Genomic DNA, 24,626 nt, shown 5'->3' on the forward strand with positions numbered 1-24,626 from the left:
AATAAGAGCTAGAAGTCAGTCACATGTGGTTCCAAGACCTGCAAAAGTGCTGAATGTTGTGAGAATTGGGACAAAAGTCAAGGAAAATGTCTCCACAGAAACACTTCAGACATGTCGTTTGGAAGACCCACCCTTGCCAAGCGGGCTTGTGCACTCCCCTTTTGTTCATCGTAACTTTTCGTTTATATTAACCTCTGCAAAGAGAATTTAGCAGAGGATTTACTTGCACACAATTTTTTCTAGTTTTCTGATATGGCACATCCACTCATCCAAGGGGGGGGGGGTTTAGCAGGTGCCCAGCATCTTGTGACAAACTGAAGAGATGTTTCCCTTCAGTGCCATGTGAGATAATGTCACTTTGACCCCATATGTTTCTTTCTTTCTGACTAAATAGCTGCTGCGTTGGTGGTTTTGCTGTGCTTTATCTGAACTCAGTGTAAGGCTGATGTGCTCGTTATGTTCTCACATTCCTTTAGCTACAAAGCCAGGACCTGAAACAAAACACAGGCAATTCTGTAAGGGAAAACACAACTGCTTTGCATGCCTGGAAGAAATTGTTGTCTTACAGTTGTCTTACAGGTTTTTTCATTATTTTAATGGCTAATCCTAAGCCAACTGCATCTCAGCTCTAACACTAGATCAAGTTAGAGACTCAAAAGTAATGAAAAACCAGGCTGAAAAAGGGCCTGCGTGTTTCAGGAGCTCAAGTCCTATTTTTCACAAGCAACCTGGGCTTTTAGCAGCCTAATTGCCATTTGCTAGCAGCTGGACTAGCTCTTAATGCTCAGTTTTGCAGAGGAAAAGGCTAATTCTCTTCCAGTGAACAGCATGTGTCAGCTACAGCAAGTGTAAGACTCAGACTTTGCTGTGCATATCATCCGGTGCTTCTGAGAGCTCACAAAGGGCTAAGCCCACCACCTGCCTGTGTGGAGGATGGTGGATTTTCTGTTAGGTTATGGCTAACTTGCTTCTTAAAAGATTGTGTCAAGCACTGAAACCTTCTTTAGCAACTAAATACTTCAGAGAAATTTTGCAGAGAGGTCCCTCGTGGGGCTGTCAGTACCTTCCCTCTGTGCATTTTGGTGAAATGATATGGTACCAGAATGGCTTTATCACCTCTGTCCAAGCATGTGGTGGAAGGAGACCAACAGGACACGACTCACCACAATCAGCTTTGGTCAAGTAGGACTTGAAAGTGGGCTGAAGCACTGGCTCATTTTTACAGCCCCCCTGACAGGCACCAGGGAGGAGGGTTCTCACACTGTCAGGACAGATTGGAGCTCTTCCAGTATTCAAGGGCACAAAAACACTTCCTGCCTTTGCCACTGCCCCAAGCCTTTCAGCTGACTCCTCAGCAGAGGCAGGGTTAGAAAAGCACCAGTATCAGAACAGCGCATGGACAAACATCATGTTTGGTATTTGTAGACGTTTCAGTTTCCAGAGCCCTGCACTGGGCAGGGCTGGAGCACCACTCTGACAGCGTCAGACAGCAGCGATGGACAAAGACGTCAGTCTCCAATTGCTGTCATCTGTGGTGTGTCTCTTCCCAGTCATCTCCATGTGCTTTTGAGGGTCTTGTAACTCTTGGGGGTGCCAAAGGTCTTGGCAACCTCTGTGCAGGCTGCAGTACTGATTGTCCTAGGAGGCACAAACTGAGAAACACAAATTTCTGAATTAATTAAATATATAACGACACTTTTTAAAGTCTAATACTCTGGCGCTTTGAGCCTGTAGGGGACAGAATTTCAAAGGAAGTTTTCTGGCTTATCCCTCCAACTCAGCACTGGTACACAGAGGAACTGGGTCTCAGTCATGTCTTTGTCGTTTGGGGTTGACAAAATTTTCTTACCAAGGTTCTCCTGAGTGTCCTGTCTACTCCCAGCTGACGGCCCCCTTGTAGTTACCTACTCATGAGAGCCCACACTGCAGGCTCAGATGTGGGCGGGGTTTCCCCCTGCTCAGAGGATCAGCCCACCCTTTTCTGCTTTCTTAACTGAAGGTGGAGTCACTCCACTGAACGTGCAGAATGCCTTCACTAGGTATTTGCAAAACCACACTGTTTCCTGCCTGGTGTTTTGGTAGTTATTCAGAAGTCACATGTTAACACTAAAGTCATCAGCTTGTTTAAATGTACCCGTTTTCTTTTGATCTATATATCCTTGTGCCGAACCAAGTGTGACCACACTTTTCCCATCCTGGATGCACCTTCATTCCCAGGTTTCTACTGACCAATGAGATGTTGCACAGCCAGGAGGACCCTTGTCCCTTCCTCCTGGGTTTGCCTCCCCTGGGTAAAGATGTATAAATCAGTGTATGTAAACTCTGCAGAACCTCCTGGGCCTGAAGCCAGCCTCCATCCACATCCCTGCAGCAGAAGGCCTTCCATATATAAACCCAGACTCAAGCACCTCCTCTCTGAGATGGTGAAGTGGTATTTTTGGGTGCTCTGGTAATGATTTTCTCTTTCAGCAAGTCAGAAAACCCCTGCCTTGATATTGTCCATCCGTTTCCTAAGTGTACAGCATGTCTTACCTTTGGTGAATATTTGGGTAAGCTTTTTTAAGCTTTTCCTTGCTATGACAGGACCTAGAATATCCCCCTCCTCCTTCTTTTTTTCTTTTTTTTTTAAACCATTTTCATCTAATTCCAGGAGGAGTGCTTTCATAGACTGCCACATCTCCATGAAGGCATGAGGAAGTAAACACCTCTGAGCAAAGCCTCCCCAGAAAGGCAACAGCAGTTGGCTCAATCCCTGTCTTCCTACTCAAACCCTCACACTTCAAGCACTACTCAGACGATTACTTTGAGTTGCTTTAAGTACCTCCAGTTGTTTTCTGACTCGCTTCTGCTTTGGGCCTTGATGATGAGTGGGAAGCCTGAAAACACTTGTAAAGTCTGTTCTGTAGTTTAACATTTCTTTTATTCTTTTGTGTGTGTGTGTGTGTATAAAAGACTTACGCCTTTTGCAGGGGAAAATGGCAAGTATTCAACATGCTTCCAACAAGGCAGAAGCATCGTGCCTTTGTGGCCCTACCTTCTTTGCAGAACAACACATTTCAGAAGTCATGGTGAAGACACCAATCATTAAAAATAAAGGGAAATCTGGAAAAATATAAATGCCAAGGAGGTTTTGGGGCTGGATTGCCTCTGGTCTCACAGGTCTTGGAGCACCCTGTATGCTCGGCTGCCACCAAAGCCCTGTGGGACCTTTGTTGCCAGCACCTTTGCCAACTGCAGTTCCAGTTTTGTAACCCCTTTCCCGAGGAGAGATGTTGAACCCTACCCACACCTCAGGATAGATTATAATTTTAAAAAAAACAAAACTCACTGTTCCTGAAATGTGTCTTAATTAACTCTCAGCAATTTGCATTTGACAAAAGATAGAAGCCAGTTTCTCTTGTTCTACTGATCTGTGCTTCATGCCAGATGGGGGTGGCTTCGGGTCAGGTGTTTCCCAGACCTGGGGCTGTCTTTGGGATGCAAGGCAATCCAGGAGAGAAAAGGGAAAGAGAGTATATATATACTGGTTGGCTTAGGGTAGCTCAGCTCCAGACTGATCCACATAAAAAATGTATTGGGATGATAAATAATTTTGATAAAAGGTACTTGACAAACGGAGCAGCTGTTCCACCCCATGGATGAGGCTGTAAATCCAGTATTTATGGGCAGGGGCTCCCAAAGGACTTCCCTGCTGTGCCAGGTGGGTTCTGGGGAACGTCCCTTTTCTGGCAGCTGACGCATTCTGGATCTTACACATACTAATATTATCCCTGAGATCTCAGCAAAGAAAGGAGAAATTAGTATTCCTCAGTGGGACTGTGGGGACGTAGTTTGCTGGGGGCAAGGCCATGTTAGGTTTTCTGCAAGCAGTGCAAAAATGGGGTTTTGATTGGTTTCTAACCAGTCACAGTTGGCATATTTTAAATGATTATAAAAGACCTGACACTCTCCTGAAGAGCACAATTGCCCTTTAATTTTTTTTTCTTTGTAGAGGAGGCATGAAGGAAAAGAGGTTAATTGACAAAACCGAGTCCTGCATCACTAGTGTGGAGTGTTCCCAAATATCAACATGGAAATGTATTGCCAAGAGGACATTTTAGACCCCTGATGCTATAGCCAGGCTGAGGGGAGAAACATCAGAGCCTGCTGCATCTGCTGAGGAGGCACACCCATTATTACATATAGCTCTGCTTTATCTAAAACTTGCAACTTTACATTTAAATTTTAGCATTCTGGTAAATAACACAGAGGTGCTTCAAAGGGCGTGGTTGCTTGCTATCCTGGAGAAGCCTCCTTTAGCTCAGGCCAGGCAGAGAGTGAGTCTGAGCTACATAAACCAGGCAAGGGCACAGCAAGCATTCCTACTGTTTTTAACACCTTGCTGGGAGTGGCTTCTAGGCTGGTGTGTCCTTGGTGGCTTTGGCCCATGGTGGCAGCCCTCAAGAGAAGACAAATGCAACGGCAGTAGAAGAGGCATAAAGTAAACCTTGTGCTGGTCCTTGGTGTCAAATATTTTGGGGAAGAACAGCAGCTTGGAGGGGAGCTGTGGGTGAGTTAACCTCCTGGAAGTGAACCATCCACTGTCTCTTTCACCGTGGTGCTCCAGGACTTTGCTGCTTGAGTGCACCACCCCATTCCCTTGTATGAATCTGTAGGGGAAGGGTTTTCCAAAGAGCCCTTGCTGGTTTTCCATTTACTCCCCTGTCGCAGTGATTACAGAGGTTTGTACTTACACAATGCTTAAGTAAGGAAGTGATGAACTATTTACAGGGGATTTTTCTCTTGTATACAGCTATAGGAAAAATCCTGGCAGCAGGGTTCACACACGTAGTCCAGCTCTGCTCCAAGGATGCAATGGAAAAACACTTCTCTCTCTGGAGAGGAACCCACATCAGCAGGAGGACAAGCAATCAGTAAGTGATAATGAATCAGTTAAAGTGCATTTGAGATCAATAGATGCAGGTTAGGACACATGTAGCCAGTCATTTCTGAGTCTCTTTTAACACAGCTGTATGTTAATCTAAACCCCAATTATTATGCAATTTACAGAGTATACATTTTTCAACATTCTCTGTTCAGTTTGGGCAGAGTCCTTCAAGTACTGCCTTACATGGGCTAACAGTGGGGTAAACCAGTCTGGACTTAGGAAACCAGAAAAATTGGGGCCACATGGTCACAGAATTATTGTGGAATAAATCATATGTTGGGGCGCAAACGTGTTTCTTTGTTTGCTTCATTCCTTTTCTCGATCATCTTTTGAAGAATGATCCAGAGCCCAAAGCACCTGAAGCTGTTGCTAATTGGGCAAGGGCCTGTGTGTCACTTAGATTTACTCATTCCACGTACACCCCCTCATAACATAATTAACAGTTGTGGCACTGTTAGATAATTAAATCTAGTTTTAGGCAGAGGTTAAGTGACCTGGATAGCTTATATGAGGGCTGATGGCCTTCAATGAGTAAATCAAAAATAGTGATCTCAGGGTCCCCCACTGCTCATAGCAGAGCTTTGGGTCATTAAGGTGCTCATTGCTCACCAAGGCCTGTAGGAAATACGGCATTTTCACATTTCCCCACTTTCCAAATGGAGATGAAATAGAAAAAACAATGACCTGTCACAGAATGATCCCAGTGTCTGTGGCAGTGGAAACGGAAATGGAGCTGAGGAGGGATGAAGGGACTGAGCTGGAAGGGCTGTGTGCTTCTTCTGTGGTTATTCTGTAATGAAAGATGGGATGTGGTAACTCAATTCCTTCATTTGGCTCGGTGGTGCCCTGCCCATGCTGCATCTCGCCCATAGCTGTGCCAGTGCTGGCTGGAGCAGCAGGGTCCAGCTGCCATGCCCAGAGGGGACCTGCCAGGTGGAAACTCAATTTCATGCCAAATGACTCACAGCAAAATATTTTTGAACCAGTTCAACTGAGTACTTTGTTTTGAGTCACGGTGACTGTAGCTGCGAGTTTTGTTTAGATGCTCCTGGCAGAAAAAAACAGTGTATGGAGAGACACAGATAGATTGGTAAATAAATAACTAAAAGAGTAACATATTGGAAACTTAATTTTTTTATGGAAAAAGCTTCCTGCAAAAAATGACTGCTCAGCTCAAGCTTTTCCTGCAGCTTGGCTGGGCACCAGTACAGCCCATGTAGCAGCCATGGCATCTCTGGAGGTCACTGGGTGCACATCTCCCCTCCAAGGCTCCTATTTTGCCCCAGGCAGCCTGGAAACAGCAGCCCTCTCTGGGATTTTCCTGTCACCCCTCTATCACTTTATACATTTCTTATTTCAGTGATAACAGGAGGGTTCTCTACATTTTTCCCATCTCGATAGGCAGTGGATAGATCATAATTAAATCGCAGCATAGCTTGGGACTTGGCACTCGTGCTGAGGATCAGGGCAATCTGTCTATTTGCAGGATTAGACATACATATATATATAGGCATATATTAATCCTTATGTTTTTCACAAATAATCCTGTGTGTTCTTGGATGGAAAGCACATTAGAGCAAGCCAGCGTCCTTTCTCATCCTGTTTGTTCCTCCCTTCTCTCCCTGAGAACAATGACAGCACGAGGAAGTCTCGCATTGGTTTGTTACCAGTTTCCAGGCAGTTTTGCTTCCAGCTCCCCAACTACAAGCGCAACATGGCAATCCCTGGGCTGGAACAGACACAGACAACATCTGGTCTAGAAAAACACCACAAAAGATTCGGGAGTTTCTTGAGTTTAGCATTTTGATCAAATTTACCTTTTTATATGTGAGTGAGGGCTATTGACTGTGCACGATATTAAAGAGTGATGATTTGTAGTTTGGGAAAAAGGGTTAAATCCAGGCAGGCTGCCGTCACTGCGGGTGATGTGCAGCCCCGCGCGACTTCCGCTACCTGCCACTTGGGCAGTTCATTACCAAAAAAATCACATTCTGCTGCGCCCTCACAGCCCTGCAAGCTGAAACGCCGGCGCTGCCGTCCCCAGCCCCTGTCAGCCCTGCTGCAATCAGGACTAGTAAGTGATAAGCCAGGGATGCATTCCCCCACTGCGGGCTGCCCAGCGAGCCGAGGGCAGAGGCACTGGCAGCACCAATCCTGCTGTTCTGGGGAGGCTTCAGCAGCTCCTTCTGGCCTTTGCTCCGTCCGTGTTCCGCAGTCCTGCCTGGTGAGGCTGCACCTCCCGCACCAGCAGCAGCACGCAGCCTCCCCACAACTGCATGGCTGTTTGTAATACCATTTATTATTACTTTTTGGAGCACATCTCCAATCAGAAAGTGTAAGAAAATCCCATCCGCCTGCCAGTTGACTCATGTGTAGGGTTTCCGCTTCCCAGATCTGCATATTGTAAGCTCCTGACACAAGTTGATGTTGTAAGTACGGCTTCCATACGGTTCTCTCAAAGGCAACAGATTTTTTTATACATATATATTTATATACGGCACCTGGTTTGGCAGGAACCACATCCGAAAAAGGGAAATAAGGAAAACTAAAAGCTGACTCTACCTAGCTATTGCTGGCTTGGGAGGGGGTTTGGCCAATTCCAAACACAGCATCAATCTCTGATTCCTACTCCGGATCAGCATGGGAATTGGTAGGGCTGGGATGGCTCCCGAGTGCCGAGCGAACAGGTCGACAACAGGTCAGCAAATCCAGGTGTGACATCTGGATCCAGCTGCAGAAGGGCCAAATCTCACTGAGCATCCCGAGGAGCACAAAGCAGGCGGATGGCTGCTCCTCTGGCCTTGGCGCTTCCCACACTCCTGCCTGGCCGAATTTGGGTTCAGCACCTGAAACTGGGCGGCTTTTCCCACCGGACCTGACAGGCACCACTGTCCTGGGGTCCTGGGATGGGGGAACCCAGGCGGCCTGGATCCCCGTGCCTTTCTGCCCAGGTCCAGCTTGGATCCGAACATCCCTGCCCGCTCTCTCTCGGGGGGATCTGCGTGCTGAATAAGCCCGTTTGTGGGGCACTGGGCGTGCACCCCCGAGGGTCCCGATGCTCGGTCCCTCCGAGGGTCCCGCGGCCACCACAGGCTGTGTCCCCGTCCCCTCCCTCGCCCCTCGCAGCCCCCGCCCGCCCCTGAGGGGGCTCTGCCCGCCCCCGCGCGGCACCGCCCCCTGGCGGCGGGTCGGGCGCCGCCCCCGCGGTGACAGACAGGGGCGGCGCGGGGCCGTGCGGGCGCGGTGCGGGGCGGGCGCGGCGATGCGCCGCCGCCGCCGCCATCCCGACGCAGCCCGCGGCGAGCCCTGCCTGCCTGGCCGCCCCTAGCCAGCCGCGCTGCGGGCGGAAGGGCAGGGGCGGCGGCGGCGGCTTCTCCTTCCCGGCGCCCCGCATGAGGAGAGGCGTTAAATAGCGCCAGCGCCGCGGCGGCCGCCACTGCCCGCTCGGTGGCGGCGGGGCCGCCTGGCCGGCGGCGGAAACATGGCGAGCGACTCCCCGGCGCGGAGCCTGGACGAGATCGACCTCTCGGCGCTGCGGGTGAGGCGCCGGGCCGGGGCTCGCGGGGAGGGATGCGGGAGCGGCACCCCCCCATCCATCCAGCCAGCCAGCCAGCCATCCATCCACCCATCCACCTATGCATCCATCCATCCCCCGGTGGCGGGGAGATGGGGCTGGGGGGGCCGCGGGGCGCGGGGTGTGTGTGTGTGTGTGTGATGTGCGCCTGCACGTATGTACATGCGGGTGGATAACCGTGTGCGCGTGCATGTGCATGCCCGCCGCCGCGTGTGCGCGCGTGTGTGCGCATCCACACGTGTGTGCATCCGCACATGTGTGTGTGTGTGTGTGTGTGTGTGTGTGTACCCGCCGCGTGGGGCTGCGGGCACGGCCGTGCCCTCGCAGGTGTGTGCGTGTCCGTGTGTGCGTGTCCGTGTGTGCGTGTCCGTGTGTGCGTGTCCGTGTGTGCGCACCCGCGCAGCGCGGCGGGGACGCGGGTGCGTGCGGCCGGGCGGGTCCCCGCGGCAGGGGGGGCGCGGGGCCGGTGCCCCCCGGACCCTGCCGCGCTCCGATCTCCCCCCCCCGGCAGCACGCGTGGGCAGGCGGACACGCAGGGACCGCGGGGCCGGGCATCGCCGGGGTGCGGGGCTGCGCCCCAGACCCCGCTTTCCTCGCCCCGGCTCCGCAGCCGCTCTCCATCTCTCTCCGGCTGTGTCCCTGCGCGCTGCCTCCTCCTCACCCCCCTGGAAAATGAAGCCCAGCATGTACCCTTGAAATGTCAGGCTCGTCAGAGGTGTCAGCCTCGGCGTGGGCTGTGGCCTGATGTCCCCCCGGTCCATTTTTCCTGTAACTTTCTTCCTTTTCCCCCTTTCTCCATTTTTCTGGCCGTAAGAACAGCTCGTTGGGAACGAGCACGGGGAGTCATTGAGAGAAACAGCATTTATGCGGGAGGTAGCAGCCAGGCTGCTCCTCGCAACCCGCTGGCATAGACAAATAAATAAAATTAGGCAGAATCCGCTGAAGACTTGAACAAGTGTATTTTTAGAAATATTATTTGCTTCAGTGCAAAAAAAAAAAAAAAAAAAGGAGAAGTCTATCTTTATTCACTTGCCCTACTTTCTTCCTGGTGAGTTTCTGGTTGATTAATAGTGTAGATGATTGCTCAGCAATACACAGTGTACATGAGATTGGAATGGGGGAACCATCTGCCTTAAAAGCAGACCTGGAGCTGGTTTCCCCTCTTAGGTGTAAGTTGCCTTGGGAGAAAGGTTGCTGAAGCCGGTGGAGTTATTCCAGGAGAACAGTATAATTTGGGGGGGAGGGGGCCCTCTCCTCCTTCCCCACCCTCTGTTTTTTTATTTTAATTTTTTGTTTAACATCTGTGTCGGGAACTGCATTTGAACTAGGGTACCATTTCTTTTTAAAACTGTATCCACACGTGCTTAGGTTTGGGGTTGGTTTTTTTTTTTTCTGTTTGTGGCTTTTTAATAGCAAGGCACACCATATACAGTCAGGGTTTTGTTTTCACTTTAGGAGGAAATGTATATTCCCTCCCTCCCGCTGAGACCCAGCGGCAGCGCCTGGTCGGTGAGCAGAGCAGTGCTGGCATTTCAGGGTAAATGGAGACAAGGGGACCTGAAACCCCGACCGACAGCGGGGTGGGACAGCAAAGCCCTGCTGCCCTGCCCAGTGGTGGCCAGTCTGCCAGCACGGGGCTGCTGCCACTCAGACCGCTGCCCCCTCTCAGGGGAAAGACCTGCTATGGCACTTTCCTGTAAATTATGAGAGATGTGGTGGTTTGCAAGCGAGACAAGAATAGGAACTTAATTTGCCAAGGAATAGATCTTCTTCTAAACTAAGCTCCTCTAGCACTTAGAATAATTGTTAAAGGTCGTAAATTCAGCAGATAGGGCACGAAGCGTGAATCATTCCATGGGGTCTGAATCAGAAATCAATAGTAAATTTGCTGCCTGAGCACAAAACATGGCAGGGAGGAGTAATTCCCCAAGCCTTGCAAAATTTTTATGTATTAGAAAAGAAGTGTCACATTGCTGCGGGTTTGTAGATGAGTCTGGGGGGAGGAGATGTTGCTCTTGTGCTGCTTGTGTGTTTAAAGGGGTGAGGGGTGACTCTGTGAAATGCTGGGAGCAGGTAGTGACTCAAAAATCTGGCTAAGGGGATGATTTGTTCCCAGCAGCGGGGAAAGGAAGCGCTCAGGACGCTTATCTCTGAGTTTGACTCACTGAAATGTTCCAGGAGGCTGGGGCTTATGAACCACAGGCAAATGTGTGTAAGAAAGGTGGACCTTTGACTCCCAGTTTGCTCTGTCCTTTGCTTTGGCATCCCTCCTCCTGTCCCAAGGAAGGGAGGTGGATTTGCAGCGTGGCAGTGTGCTGTTGAGGGCTGAGCATGGCACAAGCAGAACCCTGCACACCAGCATTCATTTCAGTTTGCTGCTGACCACGGGCTTATGGGGTGGGATTTGGGCTGGAAGGTGACATAGGAGGTGACAGGAGCTCCTGTTTTTGCCACACTGTAGAGTTTATTTTGGCCACTCAATCGGGCTCCACCACAGCAGTGCATCTGCTTGACGTGCTGGCGGCTGGGCCAGGAACAAAGCACTGAATTCTGATTAAAATGCACGGCCTGGTGCATCGAGTAGGCGCACTTGAGGCTGGCTCCTGCCTTCTCTGTGACATGTTTCTGTCCATCACTGGGCACCGTGCTCATTGCTGTGGTACCCAGGAATGCCCTTGTGGGTGCAGTGGGCTGATTGTGCCAGGATAGGAAGGATTCTTAAACCAGAGATCTTGCAGTGGTGGTGCTGGTAATGAGGATCGTTAATGTTGCAGAAAACTGTAACTTAAAACAACGAGGCCATCGAACAGGTAGCGCTGCATATTATACTGACAAGGGGATAAGATAAACTACATTGTAATGTTCTTTTGTATGGGCAAGGAGATATTTTTGCTAGTCCACTCAGCATGTTTAATAGCCGGATGACCTGGTGGTGTTATTAGCAGAATAATGATTAACGCAGGGATTCACACAGGCTGTTGACAGGCGTGTTGGAGAAACAGATTTTTGCAATAAAATGAGAATGAGCATGAGGAGGGATGAAGTGGGCTGTGGTCTCTGGTGGTAAATGCACAGCTGATCCCAATAGGAGAGAGCAGCAAGATGGGGCTGGGTTTGGTGGTTTTTCCCCTGCTTTTCTTTTTGTCTCAGAAAATGCAAGAGCCCATCATCTCTTGCTGAAGGCAGTGGCCTTGATCCTTCTCAAATATTCAGGTCAATAGCTTTTCCTCTGCTGCATCTATCTGCAGGGCTGGGCCTCTGGCTGATGTACCAGCGGTGGCAGTGGGCTCTTCTGCAGTAGCTGCCACACCTGGATTCATTTCAGTTGCATTGTGAGGTGTGTGGGAGGTTATAGAAGATCTCAGGGAGGAAAACCTTTCCCAGGGAGCTGATAACCCCTGGGTTGGGACTGGTTTGGGGCCAGCAATCCCCCCCTGCTCACAGCTCTTCTTTGTCTCCCAGGCAGGGTCTTGCCCTGGGCATCAGTCACCAGGCTCACCTGGGATGTACAGCTTGGCTCAGGGTTTCCTGCAAGGCAGGGAGTTTAAAAAGAGCCTTTTTGGGGAAGAAGCAAGTGTTTTCTTCACGTACCTGGATGTTGCTTTTGTTTTGAACTCATTAACAAAACCGAGGCTTTTGTTATTTACTTTAGTGAAGTGCTGACCATGCATTCTCTGGAAACTGTATCCTAAAATCGTTTGTTGTTTTGGAAAAGCCTGGCCTTTCATGCTCAGGCTTGGAGAGGAGACAGTGCAGAATTTAAGGAGCCGGTGAGTATTAGCTGTTGCTGGGAAGAATTGGATGAAACCCAAAAATGTCACTACTCTTCCTTTAGCTTTGCTTTGTACAGAAGTGAAGTTTCAGTGGCCATTTGTTTGCATTAGTTGATCACTGTCAATGAAGATAAAAGCTGGCATGTTAAAAACCCACAAAACTCAAACATGCTGGCATTGTCCTGTTTCTAGAACTTTGCCAGTTTATGGCATATTTCATCATCATTAAAGATTTAGGAGAAGTTCTAATGGGGGATAAGCACTGCGAGCCACCACTCAGGAGCATTACCCTGGCAGCATTATTTTAGGTTTCTTCTTCCACCGCCTTTTAGAAAAACTCTGTAGCTCAACAGAATTTGGGCAGCTTTTGTAAAGGTCACCTTCCTAAATAGAAATAGGAACAAACTTGACTGGAGATGACTTCTGGAGATTAAAAACAAGACATGAAAAGCTTTTTTTTTGCTGTGTTTTACGTGATAATGCTACCATGCAAAATTTGGGGCAGATGTTCAACAAATAAGTATATTTATTCACAGTTCTCGAGGAAAGACACTCTGAGGAGTATTCCATCAGGGACTTAATCTGTCCTCTTCCAGTGTCATTCAGTGCATGTGTAAGCTATGGACCATGACAGTATCCATGTACTTTGTCTGTTTTGGAGCCTTTTGAGTTCTAAACCGTAAAACTTTGCAGCAGAATACTGGTCTCTGAATCATAGAATGGTTTGGGTTTGAAGGGACCTCAAAGCTTATCTAGTTCCAAAACCCCTGCCATGGGCAGGGACACCTTCCCCTAGACCAGCTTGCTCCAAGTCCTTTCCAGCCTAGCCTTGAATACTCCCAGGGATGGGGCATCCACAGCTTCTCTGGGTTTTGTGTTTCAGTGCCTTGCTACCCTCTGAGAAAATAATTTATTCCTAACATCTGATCTAAATCTTTCCTCTAATTTAAGTCATCCCAAAGGGATGGCAATGTCCAACTCCATTCCTTGAACCATTGGTGCAGGCATGCATCCTCTATGCAACCTGTGCGTATTCTTGTGTGTGCTCATTAAAAGTTCCAACAGAAAAGGGTCTGTCTTCTGTCAGATCTTTCTCTGGGGTTGATTGTATTCTTTTCTCTGCCTTTTGGAGTTGTGCAGCCCAGCTGCTGCTATTCTGCAGTTACTCTTCAGCACTGGTTACTCTTCCTCATCTTTGCAGTTTTTCCACAACACAGAAGTGTATGGTGTTTTTGAAAGCATGGAGAATTCTCTGTTCTCACTAGTGTTCCTTTGCTGGGCAGCCATAAAAATTAATAATTTGGAGTGAATTTATGGCAAAATATATGCTTGAGCAGGCTGAAGTTTGAGCACCAGCACTTTGTTGAATCGAGCTTTGAAGCAACAAAGAGCATTTGATTGGTGTGCATATTTAAAATAAAGGGTCTGTTTTTAATCCATGTGACAAGGAAGAGTTAGAAGAGGTTTTTAACCTTGCTTTGTGAAGGTAGTTTTTATCTGCCAGGCTTGTAGATGTAGTGGTGCAGTTTGTATGGGGCGAGGGAGGAAACAGTTTCCATTTTTTCTGTATGTGAATCCCCATGAATGAATCACCCATCTGTGGAAAAGGTCCTTGGAAAGTATCATTCATGTAAGGCCAGGTCAGGTGAAAGCTGCAATCACCTCCTGGACTCAGGCTCAGAGCTACTCCGTGCAAACCCTTGCCTGACTCCTCCTAATGCACTCTTACCCTTTGGAAGAGTAATTATAGACACCAGTGGGAGTTCTGTGACTCTGACCTGCAGACCAAGGACGGGGTATTGATCCCTGTCTCATTTCTTCATGCCTCATATATAAATGGGGAGAATCCTGCTAGATTTCCCGTGCTTCCCCTGGTAAAAAACTACCAACAGGCAAAAGGGTGCCTGTTGTGAAGAAACAGCATTGGCAAAAACTGTTGTGCCTTGGGGTGTGGAGGATGGTGTTGAGGGCTCAGGACCTAGCACCTGAAGGCAGCTGCTTGCCCTGGGCTGCCAGGGGAGCACACATGCTGTTTTCCCTTACTGCCAGCTACAGAAGAGGCTGTGAGCTTTGCAGAATAAAAGGCAGACCCTCATTCCCCCTCCCAAGGTTTTGGCTGATTGTTTCTCCCTGCTGGTAGCCTTTTTGGCCCTGACTGCTCTGCAGATGTAGACCCTCCACCACATGAGTTTTCTGTTTGCTGATGCTCAGGTGCTTTCTTTGTTACCTTTCACACAGCCATTAAAGCAGGCTGCAGGTCAAAACCCACTAGTGTAAGTCATTGATAGCTCCGTTTAGTGAGAGGTTGTGTTTCCGACTTAGAAAGCCAGTAGCTTTAATTTCCGTCTCCCCAACCCCCTTCTTCTCTCCCGTTTTGTCACTTTCAAGTGTGGCTGCACGTTGGAACTGATGGTCAGTCTGCTCTGGGCTCAGGAAAACAATTTACATAAGTGAGATTTGATGTTTTCCATGTAAATCATTCATGATTTCTAAAGGAGTGTTGGCTAAGGAACATGGTGCTTGGAAAATGGATACTTCCCCTCTCTCTGCATTCCTCCTCCATGGCTGTTTCTAGATGAGCCCTGTGAGGGGCTGAGCATCCCCTTCCTGCAGTGGGATGAGGATGCCCAGCATGTAGGCCCCCAGCCCTGGGGAGCTCCTCCAGTGGCTCATTAGTGAAAGGAGAGGAAAAGCCACCAAGGTTGGAAAACACTGATAAGAAGTTTAGTTGGCACTCAGTTCTATCTCTCTGCACGCCTGATTTTTATTTTGTAATGGCCAATCAGAAAACGTTTCCCTTTGATCCAGAATGTCGCTTTTCCGTGTTAATTGGCTGCAGTGCTTGCCAGAAGTTCAAGGTTGTGTGTTGGTAGTAAATGATGGCAATCAGGCGGGCAGCACTGGAGTGGCCAGGTTGGATCCCAGCTCCTGCTTCCACCCAAGGGGAGCCAGCAGCGTGTCCTGCCCCACACTCAGAAGCTGAGTTACCCCGACCAGCAGAAGGGGTTCCCTTTGCTCTGCTGCAGGTAACCAGCTGTGCTCTGCCACAGGAGCCCTGTCAGATGCTGATGGCTTCATGGAAACACCATCCTTTGCCAGTCAGTGACGCCTGGGTGGGTGACATGGTCCCATCCTTCCTATGGATGCACTGGGGTGAAAACAGCCCTAGCCTCTGGCAGATGTGGTCCCTGCCTGGTTTGTGCAGCTGTGAGCAGTGAGCTGCTCCTCCGAGCAAAGCCTGAGCAATGCAAGTTCAACATCCTCTTGGTTCTGAGCGCTCCTGCTGCAGCGAGGGTGGGTGTTTCTGCTTGCCTGAGCGCACGTGTGGTTTTCAGCTTCAGAGCGCACAAAACCTTTTGTTACAGTTTTTGCTTGTTCCCTCCAGCGGTGGTATTTCAGGGTGCAGAAAGTGTTGCTTTCAGAACAGTAAATTGTTCTAAAAGCAGCGCTCTTTAAAAGCCAGGGATATTGCCTCACATGCATATTCCTTTATAAGCTAACAAAAAAAGTAAATAATTTATGTGGCTGACGGTTTCCCCTCCCCTTCCTTTTAAAAACTCCCTTTTCTCCTAATTTTGAAACTCAGCAGGAAAAAGCCTACTGCCAGCTGAGTCATGTGTTTAGTGCATGACAGAAGTGACTGTTTGGGATCATGCCCTTAATCCGCTGGATGGTGACTTTAGGATGCATTGGAGGTGGTAGAGCCTTTGCTGTGGAAAAGATCGCACAGCTTGAGCCTAATAAAATGTGTCTAATAACCGCTGTAGCATGCTATAGAAATACACAAGATCAAAGCTTCAGAGGCATTTATTTTCATAATTTGTGGGTCAGATCCTTGCAGGACTAATTGGGTGCTGTTTGATGTCCAGGCAACAATAGAAATCTCCCTGTAAATCAGAATATATTTGCCTTTTCCTTTTTCTTTCATACAAAAGCATAAAAGCTGAGTGTGATTTTGAGATAAACTGGCAAAAGTGAAGGCACAGGTCTCCTCCCTACCTCACTGCAATCGTTCTTAGCTGTATTAAGAGGGCAGTGAGGCACTGGAACAGGTTGCCCAGAGAAGTGGCATATGATCCATGCCTGAAAATTTTCAAGGCCAGGTTGGATGGGGCTTGGAGCAACCTGGTCTGGTGGGTAGCATCCCTGCCCATGGTGGGGGATGAGCTTAAAGGTCCCTTCCAACCCAAACCATTCTGTGATTCAATTACACTGAGGCCATATAGCTGGCACAGTGACCAAAACAAACGTGTCTACTTGCCAGATGTTGATTGTTTTAATTAACATTGGTACTTCAGGAGCATTAAGCCTGATGGCTGTTGCCTACCAGGCTACTGCTCCCCAAAACATGAGCCAGGATGAAACCAGAGAATGAGTTTTGATGGTGCAGCTCAGTGTACCTCACTAGCTGTGGCTCACTAGTTGTGAAACTCTGGTGGTATCTCAGCACTGTGGGAGGTCACCCCCAAAACACAGCAAGTCGGATATGCTGTGGGCTTTGCGGGGCACTTAGAAAGTTCTTGTATTTATATATATAAAAACAATGTGTATAAATATATATAAAAATAAGCGTGGTTCCAACTGTTTCCTCTTGAGTGGAACAGGACAGCAAGGTGTGGCTATGAGTGGCACAGCTTGTGTCCCTGTACCTGGCACATACACCTTCTTCAAAACACAGGCCAGAATTTTCCAGGCTCACTCAGATAGGAGATGCCAAAACAGCTGTGAAACATGGCTGGGAAGGAAGGTGTAGTGCCCTTAAACCTGTGGGGTTTGTGTTTTATGGTCCCACTGAATACTCGTGGTAGGTGTTTGGGGAAGGGGCTTCTCTCATGCATCTGCAGGTGCCACCATTTGGGGAGAAAAGAAAGATGGGTGTGCAAGGCAAATGTTTTTGGAGGAGAACCAGAGGCCAAAGCAACAAAATGAAAAGGACTTTAAATGTGTTTTCTGGCCATGCAGACAGGCTGTCTTCAGTGCAATAAATCTTCAGCCTTTATGTATTGATTAGCTTCAGTAAATAGTGTGATGACTCTGCTCTTCCCATTGCTATTCTGTGGGGATCGGTGTGTTAGTATGGCTGAAGAGGCTATAATAGCTAAATGGGATTCCAGTAGTGAGAGCAGTTTACAAATGCTCTCCAAAGTGATCCTCACAGCCAGTGTGACTGTGTTTGACTGCTATAAATGTAAACAAGTGCTCCACTGGTGACCAGGCTGGTAATGGCCATGTTTTCTAATGGGCAAAACTGTGTTCTCCTTGCCAAGTGTCCTGCAGTGACTGTGCCCTGCCCTGGCAGGGATGGTCCACTGGTTGGGGACCTGTGATGGGCACATTCTGGGGGCAGTGAGTGAAGAGGAGAGGCTGAAATATGGGGCTGCCTGGCTAGAAAATGGAAAATGGCTGAAAATGTCCTTTCTTATACCAGCCATGCAATAATTTCTTCAGTATTCAATGTGATGCTGGGCAGTGATTTTGCTTGTTGAGCTTTGCCCCTGCTCTTGGAGCCAGGGACGTGATGTGGCAGCCTGAAGGTGGTTGTGTTTGAGCTGTGGGCAAGCCCCAGATCCCTAAGCATTTGCTACAGTAAAGCATGAACAGAGCAGGAAGATGGCAGGGACAGCAGCTCGTTGTCCTTGTGGAGCAGCAATGGGAGGAGGGATGGATGGATGGAGGGATGCTTTAGCTTTTAGTTGCCATAGCTGAAAGCCCATCCAGAAGGCTTTCCATTGGCATCTCCATGTTTTGTGACAACCTGTAGCGACACCATGGTGCAAGAGCTCTTCCAGAGCTAGTTTGGACCACGAGCTGAAATTCCAGGTTGCTCTGGAGACAGTGGAAGGAAAGATAGGATGGAGCAGATGTAAAATTAGCATAACAATACACCTTTAATTCAACTTGAAGGAAATAATTGAAGACTAGTTGTCACTTATGCTTGTGACCTCTGCCAAGATGACTCACGCTGCAATATAATATGAGTCACTTGTTAATGATGGCCTGTTAAGGAGAAAGTGCCAAATCCCTGTAACTTCTTCACTGTGCACTGTAAAAGCCAGGATGAAGAACGGTGCTCAGGATATTATTGCCTAGAAGTAACTGATACTTAAGAGTGCTGAAGCACCTTTACTTTGCTCTGGGTGGCTCTGGCATAGAAAGGCAAAGGTCCTGAGCAGAAATGTTACTTCTCTGGCCTTGGTTTAATAGCCACACAACACTGTGTACCTCTCCTCCCCAGCACTGCCTTGACATGATGTTGCCCGAGGGTGGGGACCCTGATAACTTTCCTTCCTGCCAGATGGCTCAGCTGGCCAGAAGACAAGTGCCTGCTGGTGGGAGAGAGGGAGGGAGGTGGGTGGGTGGGTGCTCAGCTGTGCAGAGGGCATGGAAAGCCATGGCCACCTCTGCAGAACATGGGGAGGGAGGTCTTGGGGACAACCTAGCCAATGGGAGAGTGGGAAGGTAGAAATAAAATAACTCTGGGAAGGTTCCTGGGCCACCAGTGATGCAGAGCCGTGGGCTGGAGACCTGCAGCCAGGAGCAGGGGGGAGGGAGGTGAAGAGCTGCAGTCTGTGGCCCTGTGGTCCTGTGCAGTGAGGGCTTGGCCAGGCTCAGCTTCTCCATGAGCTCCTCACTTGTGCAGTGTGAGAAGTTTTTTATGGCCTTAAGGAACTCGCAGTGCTCCTGCAGCAATTGACTTGAGCACTCACTTGTTAATCATCTACTAGATGTCTTAAATGCTTCCTCTTAGTGAACTAGTGTTTTTCCTCAATAAATGAGATTTCACAATCCACAGAAGAAAGTGAGAGCCTGGTGTGAAGGTGCTTGTGACCAGGGGCAGGAGCTGACCAAGGAGTGATCAGCTCCTGTGCTCGGGAAGGGGTTTCTCAGTTGACAAAAGCCTCATGATTTTGTCTGTAGTCAGGAAATTCTGTGAAATGCTGACGCACAAAGTTAACTTGAAAGCGGAGTATTTTCCCCTAGATCTCATAATTGTAGAGAAGCATGGAAAAAGGCCTTCCTGAAAGATCATAATCCAAAGGGCAAATAGAAGACTTCAAGTAGCTTATTGAAAATTCAGAAGAAAAAATGGAGATAAATGTGTGAGGCCTGCCTTCTTCCCCAAGTGATAAAACAGATCCCTGAGCTGCTTGTGCCATGCTTTCATTTTCCAAGTGAAAAGCTGCGTTACCTCTACCATCCCTCTCTTCTGCCACCTGTTCCACAGTGTATTTTGCCCTCTGGACTTTGCCTTGGCAGTCCAGACAGATCTAGCATCCATCCAGGATCTTGCTGCCTTAGACAGTACCAGTGTGGGCACAAGGAGACAGGATGGTGGTGGTGAAGGGCTGTGTAGGAACGTTGAGGCATGAGGGGATGAGAAAGAATGGACCTGAAGGGAGAGAACTTTGCACTTGCATGTTCCTATGAAGGCAGTCTAAGGCCTGCCTTATGTACTGAATGTACGAGTTGGTTGTATTGCAGAAAATGGTGTGTAGTACCTTAGGAATAGTTCTCTCTGAGGTGTGGAGGAATGTTACTTCCTGAAGAGAAGCTGCCAGTGCAGTAGGACCCAGATCTTCACCACATCTGCATTTTGTCTTGCTCGTTTGATAACGATCGCCCTATTCTTTATCAAGTTCCCTCTTTGGCGTAGTGCTCCCGCTGCTGTGGGAGCTCTCAGGAGCTCTCACAGTGCCTCCTGCCCAGGCAAAGGTTTACCATGTGATTGAACTGGAGGGACGCCTGGCAGGTGGGCAGACCATACCCCCCCCCAAAAATGGAGCAGCGTGGTTATCCAGTGAGAAAGGGCATAAGTTCAAAGCTGAACTTGGTTTCTCAATAAATCGTGGGTTTGTTTTTGCCTGTTGGTGTGACCTCTTCCGTGCTGCTGGTGTAAAGCAACGTGCCTGCACAGAGGAAATGTCCTCAAGAGAAGATGCAAAAGCTCTGCTCATTATCAGAAACAAGTAAAACTGCTCCAAGCTAATATGGCTGCCTAAAAATAGAAGTGGTGTTAGGGGGAGGGACTGTCTTCTGTGTTCGTTTGCCCTTGATTTTCATGACATTTTGCTGCTCTATATTGTGTGTCTTGTTCAGGGGACTGTGTCCTGGTCACAGTGGAGTAATTCACAAGAATGTGGGCTTGTGTCAAAAAACATCATGAGGAGGACTGAAGAGCTTGTTGCGGTTTAGCAGTGAACTGGCAGAATGCAGTTATTCAGGTTTATTCCCTCATCCTCCTGCTCCTCACAGGTTCACAGCCTGTCCCTTGCTGTGATCTTGAAGCCTCCCCTGAAGGAGGGGGAGGCCTGAAGAAGGGATGTGACTGGCAGTGAGGCTCTGGGGTGGCATGGATCCCTGGTGCTGTGATGTGGTGGGAGCAGAGGACATCCATCATGTGTGCACCTTGCCAGAGAGGACAGTCATACCTCAGCCGAAGGTTGCAGCATCTACTTTGCAGTTAAGGAAAAAAAAAAGAAAAGAAGAAAAAAATTACTTATGAGACTTAATTACTGAGTTATTGTTATTCAGTATTTAAAGCCCAAGTTTCATAACTGCCTTGTGATATCAGCATTCATGTTCTTTGTCAGTATTATGCAAGCAGCTCACCTTGTGATCATGAAATACTGAAAAGTGCTTTCTAATGCTCACCCTCGTTTCTCAATGAGTCCATAAAACCTCTTCTGCTTTCCATTAATTATGGAACAATGGGACGTTTTCCTCTTAAAAAGAGCTGAGCCTTCTTTGTTTTTTCTTCAAGTTCTTGAGCTGGCTGCTCCTCTGAGACCTTTCTGTTCCATATGGCTAGAGCAGAGTGGACATATCATCTGTCCTTGGCTGCACTGTCTTTTGCCACTTGGGACAAAGCAGGAGGTTTGTGGACCAATCTTAGGGGCAGAGGTCTTGCTCTACTGAAGTGGTTCCAGCTGGTGCTTGGCTGTTTCTGGCACTGGTGTGGTTGGTGTGATTTGCCTTCAAGGTTAACTGAGGCAGCTGGGAAAGACGGGAACAGGTCCAATGGGATAACTCTATTTCCTTCCCAAAAGAGCTGAAATACTAGCTTGCTTGTTGCTATTCAGTTGTTTTCCAAGTGGGAGTTTCTGTTTAACACCAGAAGAAGCCCTTTCTGGACCCAATCAGGAGCTGTGCTATAAGTGAGACCCTGGGAGTGCAGCCCTGGTCACACCTGTGGGAGCATCTGTGCTGGGTCTGGATTTTCCCTACCTCCACATCCAGATTTTGCAGAAAACTCAGAGTAGACCTCTAGTTTTTCTCCTGATCAGTCCAGTTCTGCCACTCAGTGGCATCCAGAGAAAGGGTGGGACAGGGAGGGTTATCCTGTTCTGTGGGGGTTGCCTGTGGGCTGGCTCTGCCAGAGGTCGTGGGGTCTTCATATTGTTGGGAGAATCTCAAATGATTTCCTTGACTTAAGAGATGCAGAATTTAATCTTTCCTCTGAGCTTTCTCAAGAAAAAGGAAATAGTTGTTTTTTCCCATCCCTGTAGGAGGAAAGGGTTCAAATGTTTCTCTAAGCACAGATGTGGAGTGTGCTGAGCACACTGGAGAGGATGTGTCTCCAGGCTCCCTGGCCAGTGCTGCTTCTCCACTTCTTCAGACTTTTCCTTACACACACATCTGGAGATCCATAACTCTTTTCACATGCTAATGAGGACTTTATAGATAACATCCCCTGTGAGGAAAGGAGTGCTAGGAGAGTCTCATAGCAGGGGAAATCAAGGTGAGGAGTGGTCAAGCATGTTCCTTAGATTGATTTATAAGTCATGCAGCCCTGGCAGAGCTCAGAGTAGAAGTCAAACCCTTTGGCCTCTCATCCTGTGTTGTAGCCATTAAACTATGCTCTCCAAAGATTAGATAACCTGTGGTTTTAGTGTCTGCAAGTTTTGATGAGCAAATTCCTTTGGATAAATGCTTTTCTTGTATACTTGCCAACACAGAGTGATGTTTGGGACATGAGGGAAGGGAAATGACTTGCAGGCGTCAATTTTCAGGAGATGAATCAGATGAAGAGATAATACCCAACAGGTTAGAGCTGTTGGAATGACTCAGTGGTGAGGATCACATTCTGTGTCTCTGGTTTAGACTCAGTGATATGGGGGACCCAGGGTGCAGCTCTACTGCCAGCAGCTTACCATGAGTTTGGATATTACTGAACAATCTGGATCTCTGGCAATGATGAGCACTGGAGTTTGGGCTTGGGGTGGATGCTAAAGGGATTGTAGTAGCACAGTATTTGGTGTTACCCTGAACAAGAAGTCCAGCCTGGCTTTAGATTGCTTTAGATTGCAGTCTGGGGAAGCCGGTAGCTGAGTTGGTTTCCCTGCATCATGAATATTCCTTTTCAACACATCAGGTCTTCAGAGAAGGAAAGTATTGAAAAAGCATCTTGGTCTTGTACTCGTTTGTCTTCCTCGCTGTAGCCTGGGGCTGTAAGGTGGACCAGAGCTCAGCTGAGCATACACTGCATTTGGCTTACAGTGAAACTGCAGCATCTCCCCTCCCTTCTGACCAGGAGAGATGGTGATGGGCCAGCTGGGTCTGCAAGGAGGGATGAGTTGATGCTTTCTGGGGATTTAGGGTGGCCTGGCAGAGTTTGTTGTACTGTTTATTTTCCTTTCTGAGGCAGTGTGTTGTTGCTGAAACACGTGGATTTGATTTCTGGTTATGAGCATCATTATCGGCTTCTGAAGCCATTAGCTCTCTGTCTTGCCCATGTGGGAAGCTGTAAGTTACTTCATCTGATAAGGCTTTTCTTATCTGTTCTGCTGTTTGTGTAGAATTGAAATTACTCTAGGAGCTATAAAAAAGAGGATAGAGGCTGGGAGTTGCAGCTGAGAAGTTGTGTTTCTTTTCCGTACACAGATCAACAAAATGTCAATAGAACCTGGGAGTGCCTCCATGCATCAAGCTGAAGCTGAGTTCTTGGTTGTGTATTATGTCTAGAACAAAACATATGTCCTGTGATTTCCTTTCCTTCCTTACATTGTGCAGCATCATCAGAACACCCCATTTGGCCTTTTAAACTCATCAGCCTGCTTGTGAAATATTCAGTAAAGCTTGGGCTGAGTTTGCATCACTGTCAGTGGGTTGCATCTTTCTGGAGTGGCTTTGATCTTGCTTACTCCATGCTGAGTAATTTACACTCCTCTCACATGAGCTATAGCTTCAATGGATGTGCCACCCTCTGAGAGTCTGGCCCTTGCAGGCTTCTCTGTTTCTCCTAATCATAAGCATTTAAATGGTACTAAAGCTGCTTATCCCAGTCTTGTGCTTTTTTAGAGTCATTAACACCTCTGCAAAGAAAGTGTAAAACTCCAGTAAAGTCAGCTGGTGGCACTTTGCAATGGTTTGAATGGTTCTAGGAGGAGCAGAGGGCTGGACTTCCTGTGCTGAGGAGGGTCTTTCAGAAAGGGGGTGCTGGTGGTGGTGCAGTGCCTACGGGTGGCCAGCACCCAGGCATGGTGGTGTTCCCCTTCAGCCTGGGGTCAGGGCTCCTTTCCGGGTGTGAGAACAGGCACCTCAAGCTTTTGTTGAGCTCCTCCCCCAACACGATTCCCTAGAAGCCAGAAACATCCATCGCTCCATGTTTTCTGTTTAAGGGCACATCTCAAATGAGGTCAGCAATTTTCTATTCTGTTACCTTTACAAAGAGACGTTGGTGTTCAAGGGTGATCCCACCAGGAAGTCATCCAAAAAAACCCCAAAGCTGGCTTTGTTCTTCACCTCGTATGTGTTCTTGTGCAGCAACTGTGCCACAGTGGTCTGATCTGCCTCGTGGCCATGGAGAAGTCCCACTCTTGCTCTCATTCCTTGGTCTGTGGAGCCAGTTGAGCTCTGCACTAATTAATGGGAAATTGCCATGACTAACGTTAGGCTGGTAGGAAAAACTAATAAGGGTGAATAATAGCACAAGATAAATCGAAGTCAACGTTTTTCTCCTTGGAGGCTGTAGATGTAATCCACTTAATATTCTGTGAAACACAAGATTAATATTCTTCAGCATAATATATGTGAGGGCTTTTCTTTTCAGTTTGCTGGCAGAGGCACTGCTGCATTGCTAAAGCTGAGGGCAGGGGATTAGGAGGGGGGGAAGGTTGCTGACCCAACTTCCAGAGGATTCAGAAACAGTGAAATCTGACTAGAGGAGATTAAACTTCTTCCTTGCTGGCAGGACTTTTCTGCAAGAAGTGTGGCTCGCACTGGGATAGCCCCTGTTGAAACCTGGTAGGGTGTCTTTCACCTCTTTGGATGCCTAAATTATTGGGGAATAGATCTGATTTGCTTGGACTGTGTGGTGTGACTCTGCTGGTGGGCTCCCAGTGCAAAGCTGGCT

The 24,626-nt window shown here is 48.3% G+C and overlaps 1 protein-coding gene across 3 annotated transcripts in view; it reads left to right on the forward strand.

The window, feature by feature from the left end:
• Nucleotides 1-8,156: 8,156 nt before the first annotated feature.
• The window catches only part of TNIK (TRAF2 and NCK interacting kinase), a 151,460-nt gene continuing 134,990 nt past the window's right edge, over nt 8,157-24,626 (forward strand). For all 3 annotated transcript variants that reach the window (XM_082288219.1, XM_082288221.1, XM_082288220.1), the window contains exon 1: nt 8,157-8,465. In XM_082288219.1, the coding sequence (XP_082144345.1) occupies nt 8,409-8,465 (57 nt within the window). In that variant the 5' untranslated portion in view covers nt 8,157-8,408. The remainder of the gene's footprint in view (nt 8,466-24,626) is intronic.

The sequence above is a fragment of the Coloeus monedula genome, assembly GCF_965178545.1.
Source record: "Coloeus monedula genome assembly, chromosome: 10".
NCBI classification, from domain to species: domain Eukaryota; kingdom Metazoa; phylum Chordata; class Aves; order Passeriformes; family Corvidae; genus Coloeus; species Coloeus monedula.